Source organism: Rhinoderma darwinii, chromosome 8 (assembly GCF_050947455.1).
Source record: "Rhinoderma darwinii isolate aRhiDar2 chromosome 8, aRhiDar2.hap1, whole genome shotgun sequence".
Lineage (NCBI taxonomy): Eukaryota > Metazoa > Chordata > Amphibia > Anura > Rhinodermatidae > Rhinoderma > Rhinoderma darwinii.
The window spans coordinates 113,464,172-113,483,311 of NC_134694.1; the positions used below are offsets into that span (position 1 = coordinate 113,464,172).

At 43.7% G+C, this 19,140-nt stretch overlaps 1 protein-coding gene across 1 annotated transcript in view; it reads right to left on the minus strand.

Moving 5' to 3' along the window:
• Window positions 1-1,449: 1,449 nt before the first annotated feature.
• LOC142659882 (complement C2-like) overlaps window positions 1,450-19,140 on the minus strand; it is a 28,222-nt gene continuing 10,531 nt past the window's right edge. The window contains exons 6-18 of the mRNA XM_075836427.1: window positions 16,737-16,870; window positions 14,806-14,941; window positions 14,580-14,717; window positions 13,009-13,098; window positions 12,500-12,637; window positions 10,552-10,643; window positions 10,346-10,457; window positions 8,926-9,073; window positions 7,438-7,514; window positions 6,589-6,701; window positions 5,074-5,185; window positions 3,784-3,839; window positions 1,450-1,990 (exon numbers count right to left, since the gene is read on the minus strand). Coding sequence (XP_075692542.1) covers window positions 1,799-1,990; window positions 3,784-3,839; window positions 5,074-5,185; window positions 6,589-6,701; window positions 7,438-7,514; window positions 8,926-9,073; window positions 10,346-10,457; window positions 10,552-10,643; window positions 12,500-12,637; window positions 13,009-13,098; window positions 14,580-14,717; window positions 14,806-14,941; window positions 16,737-16,870 — 1,538 coding nt within the window. The 3' untranslated portion in view covers window positions 1,450-1,798. The remainder of the gene's footprint in view (window positions 1,991-3,783; window positions 3,840-5,073; window positions 5,186-6,588; window positions 6,702-7,437; window positions 7,515-8,925; window positions 9,074-10,345; window positions 10,458-10,551; window positions 10,644-12,499; window positions 12,638-13,008; window positions 13,099-14,579; window positions 14,718-14,805; window positions 14,942-16,736; window positions 16,871-19,140) is intronic.

The window sequence follows — 19,140 nt, forward strand, 5'->3', positions numbered from 1 at the left end:
TTCTCCTGTTATATGCTGGTTTAGCTGCTACCCTGTTCTTACAACGTACAAGCTATTAATCATCCCATAATCCAGAAAATCCCATAATCTGGCACCAGGCTAAAATATAATGTGGAATTTCCCAAAAGGAGAAACATCTGCAAAGAAAACTGATTGGGAAATTTCTCTGATGCAAAAGTATAATAATCTATTTCTACTTGTCCAATAATCTGGAATATTTTATAATCTGGTGCCTATTGATACTGGATTTAAAGGAATTTCCCTGCGTGTGTGGGGGGGACCGTATTTTTTGGACTATAAAATGCACCAAAGTTTAGACAAAAGAAAATAAGGGGAAAAATACTAATTTGACTTCCCTGGTGGTCTTGGGTAATGGAGGGGTTAATCTTCCGTTCTTGGTGGTGGAGGGGGTTAATACCAGGTGTCCAGTGAGGTGTCCCCCAGCGATGTGTCCTGATCATACAGGTGCGTGCTCGGCAGTGACAGCGAGGACTGTGCGCCTGGGAACGCATCATTCTCTGTCATCGGGCCGAGCGCTTTTTGAATGCTCTTCCTGATCATTAAGGAAACAGTCAGCAGGGGGGTTCTATAATATAATATAATAAATCTGTAAAGCCAATACGTGACGTGAATGTAAAAATGTTTATTATTGCAAAGCTGAATAATATACATGAAACCGCAAGCAGGTATATATATCATATATATATTGTGTGTAAAGACATATAGAAAGTTTATAGGTAGGGGTTCTTTACTGTAAGGGCACTTATTCTGTTGAATGTTTTATAAATTGGGGTCTTTGAGAGTAAATAGATGAGCTGGATACCTGACTGCAATAGGATGAGAAGGCAAAATATTCTATAATGTTATCATCCGTTCTAATTGGTAAAAAGGAGAATATGAAGATAATGAGATCCTGGGAATTTATCCGATAACGCTTGTAGAGTAGAGAATATATTTTTTTCTTTCTGAAACTGATGAACGTTCGTCGCCTTTTCAATGTACCCAACTTTCTAGGTTTCTTTTAATAAAGTGCGTCCTACGTGAGGCGCATGCACCATGGGCATCGGAATTGATGTCCTTTTAAGGGTTAAGATCATGCTAAGCGCACCCACTATGAAGTCCCCTCTCCCATAATGGTCTGGAAGGATGGGGGTCTGTGCACTACAATCACCTACTCACTGAGTTGGTCAGCTAAACAATGCATTTAGGGAGCCTTTACTCAAAGGCGATGTGCAGGATATAAAAACATAGCTGCTTTCTTCCAAATACAGCACCACACTTGTCCACAGGTTGTGTGTGGTATTGCAGCTCAGCTCCATTCACAACAATTGAAGCTGAGCTGCAATACCAGATGCAACCCATGGACGGGTGTGACACTATTTCTTGAAAGCAGCCGTGTGTTATAATCCTGTACAATCTGCTCATGACTAAACAGGATTCCTGAGAGGGTTCACATGAATGCTGAGATTAGTTTAATAGTATTAGTTTAACCGCCCAGTTGACTCATTGTGCAGCCCCAAAATTCCAGTACAGGTAGGTGTGCTTGGCAATTACTGACTGTGTCAGTTTTAACTGTAGCTCTGGCATTCTATTCAGGAAGAATATAATGGAAATTATATGTAAGTAATGTCACATTTTTGGCTGCAATCTAAGGGGGGCCTCCTGGAATAGCACATTAATTAAGATTGGGGCGTCATTCTATATCCTAATAAGAGGATCTGCCCCAAAGTCGCTTTATCAGGCACGTCCGCATTGGAGCAGGACACTGTTTGACCAGAGGTCAGGGCTGCGCATCATGTCATGTAGGACAGACGACTTCCTTGTAGTTTTTGTTGTCCGGTTGAAACCCAAGTTCTTCTTTGAGATGTTTGTGAAGCCAGGGCAGGACCTCCAGGACGTTAACATAAAAATCCCGAGCATCACTTGGGCTAGCTTTCCGTATGCCAGGTTTAGTGCAAGGGTTAAATATACCGAAACTGAGGACCCCGACCTAAGAGGGGGGAAAAAGATACATATGAATATATTGTGTTGAAGACCTACACCTATGTACGCATTGAGCTCCCCCTAGTGGCGACCGGTATAGAAAAAAGGGTTTACGTAATTTGAGAAATCGCTCTACTCTGTCCATGGGACATGTCTGGTATGGCAGCTTATGCTCTTTGAAGTGAATATTGCTCAGCTGCAATGCCAGACACGGCCCATAGACCAGAGTGGCGCTGTTGTTTTGGGATAATAAAGTACAACACTTTTAAGAGGATCTGGCACTAGGCCTGTCCTCGTTATAGAGGACCTGTCACCTCATGACGTAATAGAAGACCAAGGTATGAAACCTATGTCAATTGCATGTTTTTATTATAATTTATTTATTTTTTATTAAGAAAATTAGCTCTGTTCCATTAAAAAAGGGAGACCACATCAGCTGAACAGGCAGCAGTAAGCATTGAATGTCTCATTCACACGTTGCAGATTTGATCAGTATTATGAAGACAAAATCTGTATTTTACTAACGCAAAATACCGACTGAGGCCTCGTGCACACGGCCATGCCCGTAATCAAAGTATGGGAGCACGGCCCGCAAAAAAACGAAAAGTAGGACATGCTCCATAATTCACGGCGCGGTTCTACGGCACGGACATCCTTCCGTAGCGATACGGAAAGGTGTCCGCGGCCAATAGAACTGGGCGGGTCTGTAATTGCGGACCGTATTGCCGTCCGCAATTACAGAGTTTTTTTTTTTTCTTTTTTTACGGCCGTGTGCATGTGGCCTAAATCTGCAACGTGTAAGGCCCCATACACACTACTGTATTTATCCATAATTACGGATGAAGTTGGGGACCCTTTCATTTTGTATTGGATCTCTGCTGACATCTTTCTTCATGCTGGATGTAGATGTTATTAGTATCGATCTGGCATGGATTCCTGTTGGTTATGGAGGAGGCTAGAAGAAGCAGCACACAGTAATCCTGTCACAGCTTTCTCTTCATTATGTGACTGCTGCTGGTTTATAAGGGAATTTATGAAGCAGTGCCAGATCTGTCACACGACGGATACCAGCACCGCCCAACAGAGCCATTGACTTGGCAATGGGGTCCATTGGGTTCTGCCGAGGTCTCCGTCATTTTTGGGTTATCTTTTTACATGGCTGATAAAATAATATTCTGCATGAAATTCAAGACACACATATAGAGAGGGAATTTAGATTGTGAGCCCTATTGCGGACAGTGAGTGATGACAACTTCTGTCCAGCGCTGCGGAATATGCTGGTAACACAATTGGTATCTCCCGGAGCAGAGGAAAATCTCATTAAAATCTGGCGATCACAGAAATGAAAGTGAAAACGGTGTCCTGCAATACGGAACGAAATCCGCTTTTCTGCTAATGATATCCATAGGAAATTGTATCATTTCGTCAACCATCACTTTGTTTTTATTCTCAGAACCGAGAAGTCCTCGTTGAATTAGAACATCTACGTGATGTCATGTGACTATACTAAAGTGTATAACTGCACCCACTAAACAGACCCCGAAATTTCTCAGTTCTTATCCCAATGAGACTATGTAGCAGCTTACCCTCAGTGATCTGTCTCCGTGACTCTAACGAAAATAGGGACCACTAAGGGGCCACATATTCTCAGTATATGCACTGTCTTTTATTTTTGCCCCAGATTATTGCTCATTGGGGGGCATTTGGTTGGTGCAATTACAAGCAGTGGTATAGCTGTATGATGGCATCGTATACAGACTCTGATGGCAGATTATTTTACACATTCCCGTAATATTTTACCTGAAAGAATCTTTTCCTATCCCGAATATTCACAAAGAGAGATCCTCCAGATTCTCCTGTAAGAGAAGAAAATGTGATCGGTCCTATAGTAACAATCCACCCCTGATCAAGTTCTAGAGATCTGACCCTTTTCCAGCAGTTACAGTGTCCACTTTGGAAAATTCCTATTTGTTAAAATGGTCCCTTGACAATAAGAAGATCACAAAATGTCCCCCTGCTCAGACCCCCTGCGATCAGCTGTAATCTGTGGGGAAATTCTGCAGTAAGTCTTAATTTTCCTTACAGCGCCACCACAGGGGAAATTAGGCATTACACAGTGCCAATTCAAATAAATGGACTGACTGTATTGAGCTGGACAGGACAGGTCCTCCAGAGAGACGCAGCACATTGATTTCAAATAGCATAGTGTAATGCCTCATTTCTCCTGTGGAAGCACTGCAGAGGGATTAAAGACTTGCTGCCAGGTTCCCTCACAGATCACAGTTTAGAGTTGGGGTGCCACCAGCTGGGCACCCTTGTGATCAGCATATTGTCAGGGGACCCTTCTTACAAAAAAAAGAATTGTCCGAAACAGACATTCCGGTCCCCCGTCGCGCTGATTATGAGATTTTCATAGATGGACCGGAAGTCTAGTGGCACAGCCGTCCCTCATGACGACACAACTCTTCGTCATGTGACCGGCCCCGCTGTACTCCTATGTACAAGCAGTAGTACAGCAATTACATAGGGTACAACGGGGTCGGTCACATGATGAAGAGCCGTGTCGTCATGAAGGAAAACTGGGCAACTAAAACTCCAGTAGCCCAGCAGCTCTATGAAAATCTTATAATCAGCGTGACGGGGACCGGAATGTATATTTGCGAGTCTATCACATACTGCAGGGACTACACTGCTGATAATTTGCGGTCCCCTTTAAAGAGCTGCTGTTATGACGGCTGACCCGGTCCGTCCATGTGTTACACTGTCACCAATTCACTTGGATGGCCGACATGTACTAGTTTTCTCATTAGATAACCCATTTAAAGGTGAGGTCGGCTTTAGACAATCCCTTTTTGTTAGAAGTAAAGCTGATCACAGCGATCATCTATAATCTGTTGGAGAACCCAGTAGAAAGTGTTAAATTCCCCTGCAGCGCCACCATGCTGCCAAGATATAATTGTTACATAAGTAAACATACCCAACTTCAAACACATTTCTAGCTCTCTCTTAGAGTTCCTCTCAGCAGAACATAATATTAGAGCCGCAAACCGATACATCAAGACTTCTTCTATCACTGGAAGAGACACTCACCCTTACACGACATTTGTCCCTGTACACAGAGGTGACGCGGGGACACCATATCATGGGGGTTGATGCTTTTATACAGTTCAAAGTTTTGAATGGCCGATATGCAGGCTTCTCTCTGGTTGATAAAACAGAATACGGTCATTACAAGCTGCTGCAGAAGTTCTTTTTAAAAAGAAGGTGGAAGTTTTATGTTCTATGTCATATTGGAGATGTACACTTTCTTCCTCTATTGTTTGTATAGAGGATGAAGCAAGGTAGGTTTGCTTTATGGCAACTGAAATATATGGGAGTTAATAGACACAGAAATTTCACATGAGACTCTAGGAAGAGGTAGAGTCCCTTCTCCATGGACCAAGGGGGTGCAGTGGAGTGCACGGAGCCTTATCTGTGTGTATAGTGTTGTTATACCGCTGTATCTTCCAGCAGTACAACAGAGCTGTCATTAACTCCCTCTAAATATAAGGAGATGACTCTGCTCATCTTATCTCAGTCTATACAGCAAAGCTGACAAGTGAGCTACAGAAAACAGGAAGTGTCAGCCTGTTGCGTCTGTTAGATCTGCCTTTTTTATCTTTCCGAGAGTCTGGGAGTTTAAACACCCACAACCGCCTTGGAACAGGAATGAATTTGTCGCATAGCTATGAATTTGCACACTTAATTTTGTTGTTTTTTTCCCCTCAACTAAATCGGTTTAATAATCAGTGGTGTTTCAATTTCTTAATATATTTTACAGCAGTTGAAGCTCTATTTTTCTGATGCAGAGCGCTAAATCCCCTGCATGGGTGTGATGGTCAGGTGTCCACCTACTTTTGGCCAAATACAGTTTGACTATGGCGAGTATTTGGAGCTGTGTATCAGAAAAATAGATCTCCGACTGCTATAAAGATATATTAAGGGGTTGTCGGGACATTTTTTATTTATGGCCTATACTTAGGATAGGCCATCAATATCAGATCGGTGGGTGTCTCACTCCCGGCACCTGCGCCGATCCGCTAACTGAAGGGGCCATAGCATTTGTTGCCGTCGCCCCCTCAGCGTTTACCTGGCACAGCGCTGTACACATCAGTAGCAGCTGTGCCTGGTGTTGCAGCTGAGTCCCATTCATTTTAACTGGACCGGAATTGCAGTCACAGCCACTCCGGATGTGTACGGCGCTGTGCCTGTAAACTGTAAAAAGACCTCGCAGACGAAAGCCGCGGCCCCTTGAGTCTGCAATCGGCAGGGGTGCTGGGAGTCGGACCCCACTAATATGATATTGATGACCTATCCTAAGTATAGGCCATCAATATGTCTGGACAACCCCTTGAAATGTATCAGCTCAGGATTTTGGACCTAAACAGGACATGATGATAAAACTTGTGGGGCATTATAACTATAGGGCAGATCCCGATAAAAGTACATTGAAACTTTGACAGTTCTTATGTATGAACGGCTTGCACTACTTACTGCTACAGACGCGATACGAGGGGTTCGCTGCAGGCGGTTCATTGGTTACATTATATTGAGATCAGGACTCACCAAATTGTTGTTTTTTATATGGACGTGCAGCTCTTTCAATTTCTCTATTTTATCCTTCACTTCTTTGGACAGAAATCCAGCCGGCACGTCACTGGCGCTCAGTAAGAAGACACCTGGGATGGTACAAAGGCCATAAAAGTAACATATAGTGCCCCTATAGGCTTCTTAACTAGCTTCTATACCCAAATGTATGATTAGATCTGATTACTACCACAAGCCAAGATGGTATATCATGACAGTTACCAAGCCACCGGGTCCCGGCCTAACAGGTCTTGAGACCAAGGACAAAGTAGATGTCTGGCCTTTCCTTCGTCCTCCTCTGAGAACCATCATCTCTCATGCCCATAGGAATTGGTGCCCTTCAGTAGTTCCTCAGTTCTATAATGTATATACAGTTCTGTGCCCACTTCATCCAGTTGTGAAAGTAAGGAACAAAGCTGATATCTGACATGGCCCTTGTGCCTCCTATTTAACGTGAATCTCCATTTTATTGGTGGTTACCCAGATTTATAGGGGCTCCAGACCTTTTATAAATAAAGCTGAGTGCAGCCACAATGTAAACAATGGAGGTTTTTATTCTGGTTGCCATGGCTACGTCCATGGATAAATATGTATGTATATAGGTTAGTACTGTAAATGTTTCTTTTAGCTATATTTTGACTTGGCGGGAACCAAATGCATTAATGTCCATATGTAACCTAGTTTCGAGGAGAATACTAAGATGTATACATATATACATGACCCTTGAGGTAGCCATTGTAACCATTGCTATTTAAATGCGCTGGCTGGTGTGTATGCACATTGTTTCATATTGTACTTGATGGACAGGACACATAGATGAGACATTACGGTGTTCATCGCAGCTTGCACTTTTCTTCTTTTTCATGGCTCTGTTGGCGGGCTCCGTACAGGGGAGACAGATAGGCCTGTAAAAGAAAAAAGAAGTTTGACTATTCATTTCCATTAGAGGGGATGTATGGTTAGAAAACCCTTGTCAATTAGCTAGAGTAGAGAGCAGCTACAAAGAGTGTCCCTCTGGAGGACCCGGCACGTCTGTGCATTACACAGAAGGCCTATTGATTTCAATGAGTGTCATGTAATGCTTGATTTCCCCAGTGGTGGCGCTGTAGAATAATTTAACACTTGCTGCCAGGTTCACCTGCAGACTACAAATGATTGCTGAAGGTCTCAGCAGTCAGACAACCAGTAATCTGCTTATTTTCAGGGGATTCTTATAATGAAAATGAATTGTAAAAAATGGATAACATGGGTGACAGTAAATCTGTCTGCTATTACCGGTCATATAGGAATGGTCACCCAGCTTTCCTAGTCTGCTGAATATTTAAGGGAGTTGTCCAGGATTAGAAAAACATGGCTTCTTTCTTCCAAAAACAGCGCTGTCCATGGTGAGTGTCTGGTATTAGAGCTCTGGTAAATTGAAGTGAATGGAGTTAAGCTGCAATACCACACACAACCTGTGGACATGCATGGCACAGTTTTTGGAAGAAAGCAGCTATGTTTTTCTAATCTTGGACTACCCCTTTAAGTCTGTCTACTGTTGTAGTTATACATCCCCTAAAAAGGGGTATTTCCACCTTAGACACTTATAGCATATCCAGAGGATATGCCATAAATGTCTGATTGATGCGGAATCCACCTTTAGAAACCTCATCTATCTCTATAACAGGGTGGCCCCCGGTGTTGAATGAATGAATGAATGAATGGAGAGGTTAATGGGAGTTACGATAACAGCGGAGCACAGCGAGCTCGGCTGTTTCCTTAATCCCGGCCACCTCTCCATTCACAAATATACAAAGAAATGAAGCATTGCTGAAGCTGGGGGAAGTATCACTGCATGATTACGCAGATCTACCATTCAGGACTCTAGGAGAGCTGGATGCCAATGCCTGTGGCATCTGTCTTGGTAGCCATATTCAGAATACAAAGAAATCAATGGGCTCCAGAGAGAGGTCCGCAAAATGTACTATGTCGGTTTTTAGGTGAATTTTTTTTTATTAATTTAATATTATATGTATATAGGGGAGTTCTGCTTTTCTGACTTAATAAACTATATAATTCTAGCTGCCTGCAGCCACCACTAGGGGGAGCTAACTGTATAAATATGTATGAAGTGAGCTCCCCTTAGTGGTGGCTATAGGTAGCCGCAACGATAGAGTAAGGAGAAGCAGTCGCGTGCCCTGCCGCTATGGTAGGTACAACGCTGGTCATTTTGGTTGGAACCCAGCTTAATCACGTACCACTGAGAGATTAGTAGCATTTTTAACAACTTGACAAAAGACGACTACTCAAGACTTGAGACACCTTTAATAGTCTTACCTGGCGCTCTTGGAGAATTTCACTTTCTTGCTTAGTTTTACAAGAGCCACATCATAGTCGTAATCCTGAGTTGTCCCTCTATCCACTTTACGGCTCAGGTTGTAGCAGTCGTGAATGAAAATGTTTTCTCCATTGTATTTTTCATCCCCTACAACAAGACATGAGATAAAATGTTAGGAAACGTCCGTTACTTTAAGGCTGTCATGACTACTAGCCTATGGATGGCCGTGGTTTGAGATGCAGAGCCAATCGCATTTCTATGTCTGCAACCTATCAGGGCCAAGAGTGTAGTATTTGAATCTGTTCAGTTTTCTCATTGTTGCTTGTGATTCTCTTGTGTATTCATGTTTCTGATCAAGCTCCTGGTTACACCCTGAATCATTGACTGTTTGGATTCCTTGAACTGGACTTCGGCTTATCTTTGTATTTACCCTCTGCTCACTGATTTCGACATTTAGTCTCTTCTGGTCTGTACTCTGCTTGCTGATTTCCCCTCTCGCTTGTCTGGTTATCCATTCTGGTATTGCCTGCATGTGCACCTCCTGTCCAACACTGTGTACTGTAAAAACAACCTGGGTTCTATGCAGCCAAATCCAACCTGCCTTGCGGTGGACTCTGGTGAACACCATAGAGTAACCTTAGACTGTGCTGACCAAAGTGGTGACGGACTTGAGGTAGCTGATTTACCTGCACACTTGATCCAGACAGTCTCCTACTGCCTTTGGGAAATTGCTCGTATAGCAACTTTCACCCTGGAGAATTGCTCAAGTAGTTATTCCTTGACATAATCACAAGCCTTTAAAAATTGTCTTTTCCACTATGAAACCTATGCACGACATGGTGGAGCAGATGCACGGCCTTAGGCCTCATGCACATGGCCATGCCCGTAATCACGGCCCACGGGCCGCATTTTCGTGCCGTGCAAAGTATGGGAGCACGGCCCGTAAAATCAGAAAAGTAGGGAATGCTCCATAATTCCCGGCACGGTTCTACGGCACGGACACCCTTCCGTAGCGCTACGGAAAGGTGTCCGTGGCCAGTAGAACCGGGCGGGTCTGTAATTGCGCACCGTATTGCGGTCGACAATTACAGAGTTTTTTTACGGTCGTGTGCATGAGGCCTTACTCAGCTGGTACAAGATCTGGCTGAAAGGATTTAACACTGCACAGGTCCAAGCAGTCGTTCCAGCTGCAACTGCGTTTGAACCTAAAATGCGCTTGCCTGATAGTTTTTCCGGTCATTGTAAGTCTTTCACTAATTTTGTGAGAGTTATAAATGATATTTTCGTCTAAGGCTTTTTTCCTCAGTTGGCCTGGTCATTTCTGATATGAAGTTGAAATCACAGGCCCGAAGCCTGAGGCTGCACTACTGAGAGGTTGCGTGAATAGATTTCCAATTTGAAACCAACATATTTACTTACCGATTTCGAAGATGTATGCGTTTGGTTCATGGACGCCTTTAAAACAATGTGCTGCAGAAAGGACCCATCTGCTGGAAATAAGAGACCCAAGGCACGGGTTTGTGGATGGAGTCTAGGAGGAGAATAGGTATAACTGCTAAGTGTCCTGTCTGGTTGTGGATAGACCACACTGTGTCTCCCCCTGCTGGCAGCTGATGCCCACTCACTCTAATCTCCACGTTCCAAGGATGATGAAAACTTTTCTCATCTTCTTCAGTCTCATCGTTGAATCCACACATTTCTCCATAATTGCTAATATCTGTGGATAAAAAATAGATTTAAGCAATATGGACACAATACAAAAAAATGTATAATACGCAAACACATACAGGGTAATATATGATGAGGGTCTACCAAGCGAGAGGAAGTATAACGCAAGACCTAAGGTAGATCGATCGATCGATAGATAGATAGATATACAGTGGCGTAGCTATAGGGGTTGCAGTTGCGACCGGGCCCAAAGCCCAGTCACTGTGTAAGAGCCGATGTGGAAGAGCATGGAAGACTGCAGGTGAGCTGCAGAGGGGGCCCATAATGTATGTGTGTTATATTGTACTGTCTGTTGTATTGTACTGTCTGTGTTTGCAGTGGAGAGAGGAGAGGGGGCTTTAAATTACAGGCCCCCCTTTCCTCTCTCCACCGCAAACACAAACTGCAAGACACAATACATTACAAACTGTGGGTCGCACTCCCCCTGGGGGGTCGTCTGAAGATCTCCGGGGGGGTCGGGAACCACTCACCGAGGTCCTGCTTCCAACTGTATTTGAGTCCTCAGGACGCAGATCCAGTTGAATTTAATCCTGGAGCAAGGAGCTGACGGCTCCTTCCTCCAGCATTCACTGTGCCGTGAGCTATTAGCGGCTCGGCGCAGACAGGCGCGATTTAGTGACGTCATCGCACCTGTCTGCGCCGAGTCACTCATAACACAGGGCAAAGGAGAAGGATCTCCTCCTCCACCCGTCGTGGGAACGGGGATAGATAAGTAACTTTATTATTTTTCTATTATGCACATATGGAGGAATTATACTGTATAAGGAGGGGGCTGATATGGTGGCAGCTATGAGGGGCATTACTGTATGGGAGGCTGATATGGTGGCAGCTATGAGGGACATTATACCGTATGGGGCATTATACTGTCGGGAGACAGCTATGGGAGCTTTATACTGTGTGGGGGCAGCTAAAGGGGGCATTATACTGTGTGGGGCAGCTAAGGAGGGCACTATACTCTGTGGGGGCTGCTATGGGGGCATTATACTGTATGGGGCCGCTATGGGGGCATTATACTTTATGGGGGGCATTATACTGTATGGGGCAGCTAAGGGGGCATTATACTGTATGGGGCCGCTATGGGGGCATTATACTGTGTGGGGGCACCTATGAGGGGCAGTATACTGTATGGGGGAATTTATAAGGGGCATTTTACTGTATGGGGTCTGCCATGGGGGGCATTATACTGTGTGGGGGCAGTTATGGGGAGCATTATACTAGATAGATAGATAGATAGATAGATAGATAGATAGATAGATAGATAGATAGATAGATAGATAGATAGATAGATAGATAGATAGAAGTTTGGGCCATATAGTAGAGTATACAAAAAAAGTTATGACTTTGTGGTTTGGTGTATTTTCTGCCAATAAAGATCTGGATATAATCGATGCCCCAGAGGTCTGGTAGCAGTTTATGTCTATGCCCGGCATTAAGCCCTTTTAGATAGACCGATGATCAGACAAGCGTTCATATGAAGGCTCATTTCCGATTATTACCCTGTGTACAGAGGGCAACGATCAGCCGATGAATGAGCAAACACTCGCTCATGGGCTGATCGCATCTTTTATGCAGCCAGAAAAATGGTCGCTATTTGGCGCCGCATCTCCCTGTGTAAATGGGATGTGATGCCGATGTGATAAAAATGTACGGGGACGAGCGATCATTGCTTCATTCGATTGGGGCAAACAAGCGCCGATAGACAAGATGTATCGACGATCGATGCTCATTTAAAGGTGGTAAACACGGGCGATATCTGCCACCCGTGCTCTCTGGTCGGCTCTGTGAGCTACAGACGGGGAGAGAAGACGGCATGAGAGAGAGAAGTGAGTTTTTGCGGCACTGTACGTATAATTTTCTGGAAAGTATTCTTCATGTCTTCTGCAGTGTCCAAGACATAAGCATGTTTTTCATTCTCCTTCTGAGAGGCGATTTCATTTAGCTCGGTCCTATCTGTGTCTTTACCAACACCAAACGCATAAACATCTATCAAAAGAGGGCAAATGTGGGAACACAAGAATAATAGAGTGAATATCATCGTCACAATATACTGTATATTTCAACATTACCATAGTGTTATATAATTAGATAGATAGATAGATAGATAGATATATATGAGATAGATAGATAGATAGATAGATAGATAGATAGATAGATAGATAGATAGATAGATAGATAGATAGATAGATATGAGATAGATAGATAGATAGATAGATAGATAGATAGATAGATAGATATGAGATAGATAGATAGATAGATATGAGATAGATAGATAATAGATAGATAGATAGATAGATAGATAGATAGATAGATAGATAGATAGATAGATATGAGATAGATAGATAGATAGATCTCACCTAAATAATCTTCCCTTTTGTTTGCAATGTCCAGGTATTGTCTGATCTTCTTTATCATTTCCACAGGTCGACCACCCATATTGGCTTTTCCTGAGATGAACAGTAATGTATTGTCATGGAGACCTTGTGTAGATTCCGTTCACCATCCACATCAATATCTACATCCTAATCGGCTTGAATAGTGGGAACTATGTGTGTACATGTGATGTGAACATTGATGTTGATGGGGATTTGAATCCACATTGTTTAGGGCCAGGTTAATACAGTTCAGGACCAGGCACGGTTTAGCCATTTTTAGCACGTGTTAGTTAAACGGCTATAACTTTTTTATTTTTTTGGGATAGCGGCGTGATTTTTTGGTGACCTTTTTTTGTGAACAATGCAGGTTTCTATTCTTTTTTGTACATAAAATTGTAGCTTTTTCAGAATTTTTAGTTTTATAAATTTGAAGTAAATAAAACATTTGCTTTTTTTGCTTTTTAGCAATTTTTTTTCTGCAATTATTATAGTATTACTATAAAACGGACTTCTTATTTGTGATCGTCATGGTCTACTGTAAATTTTGATATATTCCATATCTATTTCAGGGCTTAGGTGTATTTTTATTTATTTTTGCTTGTTTTACTTTTATTTTTTATCTCTATGGTCTGTTCATCAATGGTTAGAAAAGACTTTATTATTTCAAGATTAATTTTTTTTACACTATACTTTACCCTGCACGGCAGCTCCAGTTACAGGGGAAATCAGTCCTTTTATAGGGACTATTATCACTGTTAGGGCTGTGCTGGGTCTAGTTAAACCCAGCAGCAGCCTCCCACTAACGGCATCCCGGCGATCATGTGATCAGCCACACGATCGCTGGGATCAATAGAGGTAGTGGTGCTGCCACTGCCTCTATTCTATACACGCTTCTATCTTCTCTCCAGGGTCCCTTGGATTCTCTCACTGCCGTGCATCTGACATTCAGCTTCCCAATCTTTTTGGTAACCAGCTTAAGCCGACGCGGTAGATATACTATGGTGCCCACTTTAAGGCCCAGAGCTGCCCGGTGTAAATGTACAGTGGTCAGTCCTGATCCGGTTTTAAAGAATTGGATAGAAATGTCTAATCTGATTACTAGTAGAGAATTGGCTGATAGGACAAATGAGTCACTCATTAAGGAACACAGAATTTTTGCAAGAAGTATGAAGGTAAGTTTGATATCCAAAAAGATCTTGTAGACTTTCAAACACTACAGATAGTGACCACGCAATGATTTAGTGAGACGGGTATACAATAATGCGGAAGAACCCCTACAAAGATCAAAATGGGGCTCCCTAATCACTACCCTGTTCAAAAGGCCACCTTCCCTGGGTGCAGACCCCAACGATGCACCACAGGAGAAGGGGAGCGTAAAGTCCTCTGGAAATTTGTAACCTCTTCTGTAATGCGGGTTGTTTATTATCATGTCCTGGAATTATAATTTTTTTAGTTTTTTTTTTAAGGAAGAACCCTTAACTTCCTGGCTCCCATAGAAATGGGGTGGCCTATATAATATAAGCGCAATGGAGTACAATCCTCATCTCTCTCACCGTCAGTCAGCAGTATAATGACGTGATGAACAGAAAGCCATAGCGTCATGTTCTTATATGTCTCCTCCTGAAGTGACATCATCTCGTGTACACTGTTCAGAGCAGCATAAGTATTTGTCCCTGACTTGTCCTTGTGATCTAAAGACAAGGTGAAGAAAAAAAAACGGAGTTGCTGAAGTCCCAATTCTCTCTTCTTTCTCCATACGGGCCACACTTCCGTACTCACCACTGTACTTGAGTTCATTTTCAATATGCTCCAATACTTCGTCAACATCTTCATTATTAGAGACTCTGACAATAATTTTAGGCTCCGTGGCAAAAGATATTATTCCAAACTGAATATTCATATCAAATACCCCGAGCTATCAGGAGAAGAAAAATGAGACAGAGTTGTCCTCAGATCCATAAGGTTTATCTCTCATTACTGAATTCTGCAGGGTTTTGCCTAGGAACGACTTGAGTTCTTATTTAAGTGACTACCGGTTGAGTAAAGTTAGTAACATGTACTGAAGTGGTCACAGGAAGTCTTATCTGCTGTACAACAGACTGCCTCACCATGCTACACAGGCTTGTTTTAGGTTCCTCTCACTTAAAGTGTAGCTAAATGTTCGACAAACTTCTGACATGTCATAGTGACATGTCAGAAGTTTGTATTGGTGGGGGTCCAAGCACGGAGACCCCCACCAATCGCTAGAACGAAGCAGCAGAAGCGTTCATGTGAGCGTTCAGCTGCTTCGCTTCTGTTCGGCTTTTTCCGGAAAGCCGATGTATCGGAGTACGGGCTCATAGACTTTGTATTGAGTCCGTACACCGATACAATTAATTCCGGAAAAAGCCGAATAGACACGAAGCGGCTTAGCGCTCACATGAGACCTTCAGCTGCTTCGTTCTAGCGATTGGTGGGGGTCTCCGTGCTCAGACCCCACCAATCCAAACTTCTGACATGTCACTATGACATGTCAGAAGTTTGTCAAACGTTTAGCTACAACTTTAAAGGAATACTAAATCTCAAAATTAATGCTAAGACTAAACAGGAGATACATTTGTCTACATTGTTTGTAAGTTCCAGGACCAAACAGTCTTGTAGAAATACAGAGAACACAGGTGCTAACTTCCTCCTGATCGCTTACATTCACTTAAAGGGGTCTTCCAGACACGGGGAGGTTTTTCATACTGATGGACTATCCACAGGATAGGTCATAATTATTTGATCGGTGGGGGTCCGACACCAATCGGTGCCGGAAGTAGATGGCTCCGGTCACAGTATAACGGCCGTGGTGCAGTTCTGCTACTATTCAAGTGAATAGGAGCAGTGCTGCATTAACCCAGCACGGCCGCTATACTGTGACCGGAGCCATCTTCTTCCGGCATGACCACTGCATAACATCCGGTGCCCGGAGGCATCCGGAACAGCTGATTGGACCAGAGATGCGCCTAATCTATTAATAGAATAAATTTGGCACATCTTACTCCTACTTTCTTTAGATTAAGACTGGCATATGAAACGCCAATCTTAATAAATTGCCTCCATTATGACTTTATCTTATGGGCAGTATTATGGTAATATTACCTCCTGCTTCACAGCCCTGGTCATATTGGCTATATTTTGTATGCATCTATGGCTAGCAGGTGCCTAACGATTGCGGTTGCAGGGGCCGCAGCAGCGACCGGGTCTGTAGGGTTAGGGGGCCCTGTCTGGATCCCCTCAGACTAACACTTTAGGGGATATTTGCCGCCCTCCACACAAAGTCCTGACGCCAGGTAGCATCAGGACGTTATATGCGATGCAGCACACTGACGCTGGACGTTGCGTGCTGTGTCGCATACAAGTCGTGACGTTACTCGGCGTCGGGGCCTTGTGTATGGCGCGCTACAAACCAAGCCTTATGCAGCCTGAGGGGATCCATAGCGGGCCCCATGCAGACAGGAGAACACGCAGGAGCATTTTTTCAGTTTATTTCTATGGGGGGTGTCTGATCTGGGGCAGGGCCCGGTATGGGGCCTGGCCATTAATGAGTATGCCCCTGATGGCTAGTATTAGCAGTAATTAAGCCATAAGGACGATTCTGTAGCCCGGTTCTGTCATCACTTCATATAAATAAGCCTACGCAGTAAAGATATTGATTAGATAGGGACAGATATAGGACTATCACAAACCCGGGTGACAAGAATCTCCGCACAGTCCTTGAAGATCTCAAAATTATCTTCACCGACACTGTTAGAAGCGTCCAAGAGAATATACACATGGAGAATCCCATCCTTACTTATCTTCACCGTTCTCCCCACCGTTCCTGCAAAAAATGTATATAACAGAGGTTGATTTATGGTTTCATGAGGATTATCTGAATAAATAGGTTACAATCGTTTGCCCTACAATGCAAAATTACCCAAAAATACAGAATCAATGGCCAAATTTATTAAAACTGTCTTACAGAAAAAACGGCTTTGTGGCCCATAGCAACCAGTCACAGATCAGCTTTCATTTCTTAACCTGCCCTGGTAAAATGAAACCTGCACTGTGATTGGTTGCTATAGGCAACAAGGCCGGCTTTTCGGCCCCATTATTTGGCTCTAAATTACATTGGTCTCCACACGAGTAACAGAAGCTGGGTGACCCCCACTAATGTCTGCCATTATAGTTTTCATTGGAGAGGTCCTCCAGCTTTCCACAGACCGTGATTGCCATGTAAATCCGCATTGTGCAGGTTCACAAACTGTTCGGGGTATGTGGAAAACTGGGTGGCAACAACAATGGGCACTGTCATGGCTGCTGCTTGTGGTTGTCACCAAACTTGTGTCGTTTGTGTAGGAGACCAAGATATCTCATAAATGACTAGATACACTTTACACGAGGAAGACATTAGCTTATTTGTAGGGACAGAGATGCTCTTAGGGCAATTCAGTCAATATTACATTATTATGGTGCCCCAAGATATGACCCGTGTCGTCTAGGCGCACCAGTCTCCGGCCCATACGGGTGATAGGACTTGTGGAGCCACCACTTCATTGTCATACCTGAATATTTCAGGAGAACATATTCCCAGTATTACATTTCATGGGTTCTTATACAGAAATATAAAGACCTTGTAGGGTTGGCATTGGCAGTAATGGGTGACTTTAACCCTTAGTCCTCCCTGTTGTTATAACTCATTGCACGGTCGTTCTTGTACAAAACGCCCTTCCTGAGGGCAGTCATACGCAGGCATATAAGCGTTCAAAGGTCAGATTGCATCAAAGTGATCTGGTACTAAAGGCAAATGATAAAAACAAACCTTGACAGAGAGTATATGTAGTGTCCCACAGGAGCACTACTATGAAAACTATGTTTGTATTCATGTGTTGTGTTATGCTGCCATCTACAGGTCCAGAAATGTTATGACATTGTGTTTCAGCCTATGCGGAGTGGTTTTCTATAATGTAACAGAAGCTGGGAGGAGTTAATTAGGGAGTGGTTAGAGTGAGTGAGGGCAGTGGTGAGCTAGGAGTGGATGCAGCAGGAAGCACAGTGAAGGTGCTCCTGAGTTCAGCCATTTTCGGATTACAGAGAAAGACAGGCCTAAAGAGATTTATTGGAATAACAGCTCAAGGAGCCAGAAGAGTCCAGAAAGAGAGACTGTGAGTAGAGAGATAATAGCACTCCTGCATTTAGCATTGGGCTACACTGATTGAGCTGAATTTGGATGACATATTTGTATTGTACAATCTCCATCTTGAAAAGTAAAAGTGTGCTGCAAGCTCTCCTGATTAACTGCCACCACCGTCTCCTGTCTTCTATTTGCACTCTACACCAAGGGCACCCCAAATAACACCAGACAGGAGTCAGCCACCAAGGGAGTGCCCCGGGGGAAACAACAGTCATCATCATCATCTTGTGCAGCCCCCTCATCACTGTGTGTGTGTCCCTGGGAGGTGGGAAGGCCTGCAAGGCAAAATACCACCGTGACACAAGACAGAGAGCCCAGTATCCACCATTTTGGGTTCCTGCATCCCCCGCCACCCACGGGCCACCACATATAATTTTGGCGTCACGAACAGGATCTCTATGGCCTCTGTGCCTTATGAACTAAGTCAGCGCTGATGCGCCACAGCCGGAGCAGAGTTACAGACATTTCGCTACAGCCGGAATAAAAGTTTCCCGCCAAGTCGCCGCCATATTGGAAGTGGCAAGGAACTGTGCAACAGAACCCGCGAAAACAGCGGAGCAGCTAAGAGAAAGCTGGTGAGTGCCTGAATAGGCCAGTAAATGAGATTTAAAGTAAAAAGTGGCAGTTAACAGTGTAGAGACACCGGAAAAGATATCCGGAAAAGAGGCTTAGTGCATAGCCTGAAATTGAACACCCGTTGCTAGGGGTTACTGTAGGACTTATTGCAGAAAATGTCTGATGACGGAGATAACGGCTCTCCAAGCCCCAGTGGGTCACCTCCAACAGCACAAGTGATGCCACTCACTATGCCCTATTACTTTGGAGCACCATGGCTTCCTCGCTACAAAGGCGAAGTTCATTCCCTGAGGGAATTCAAAGAGAAGATGCTGTCCATGTTCCGTTTGTATCCTGTCTCA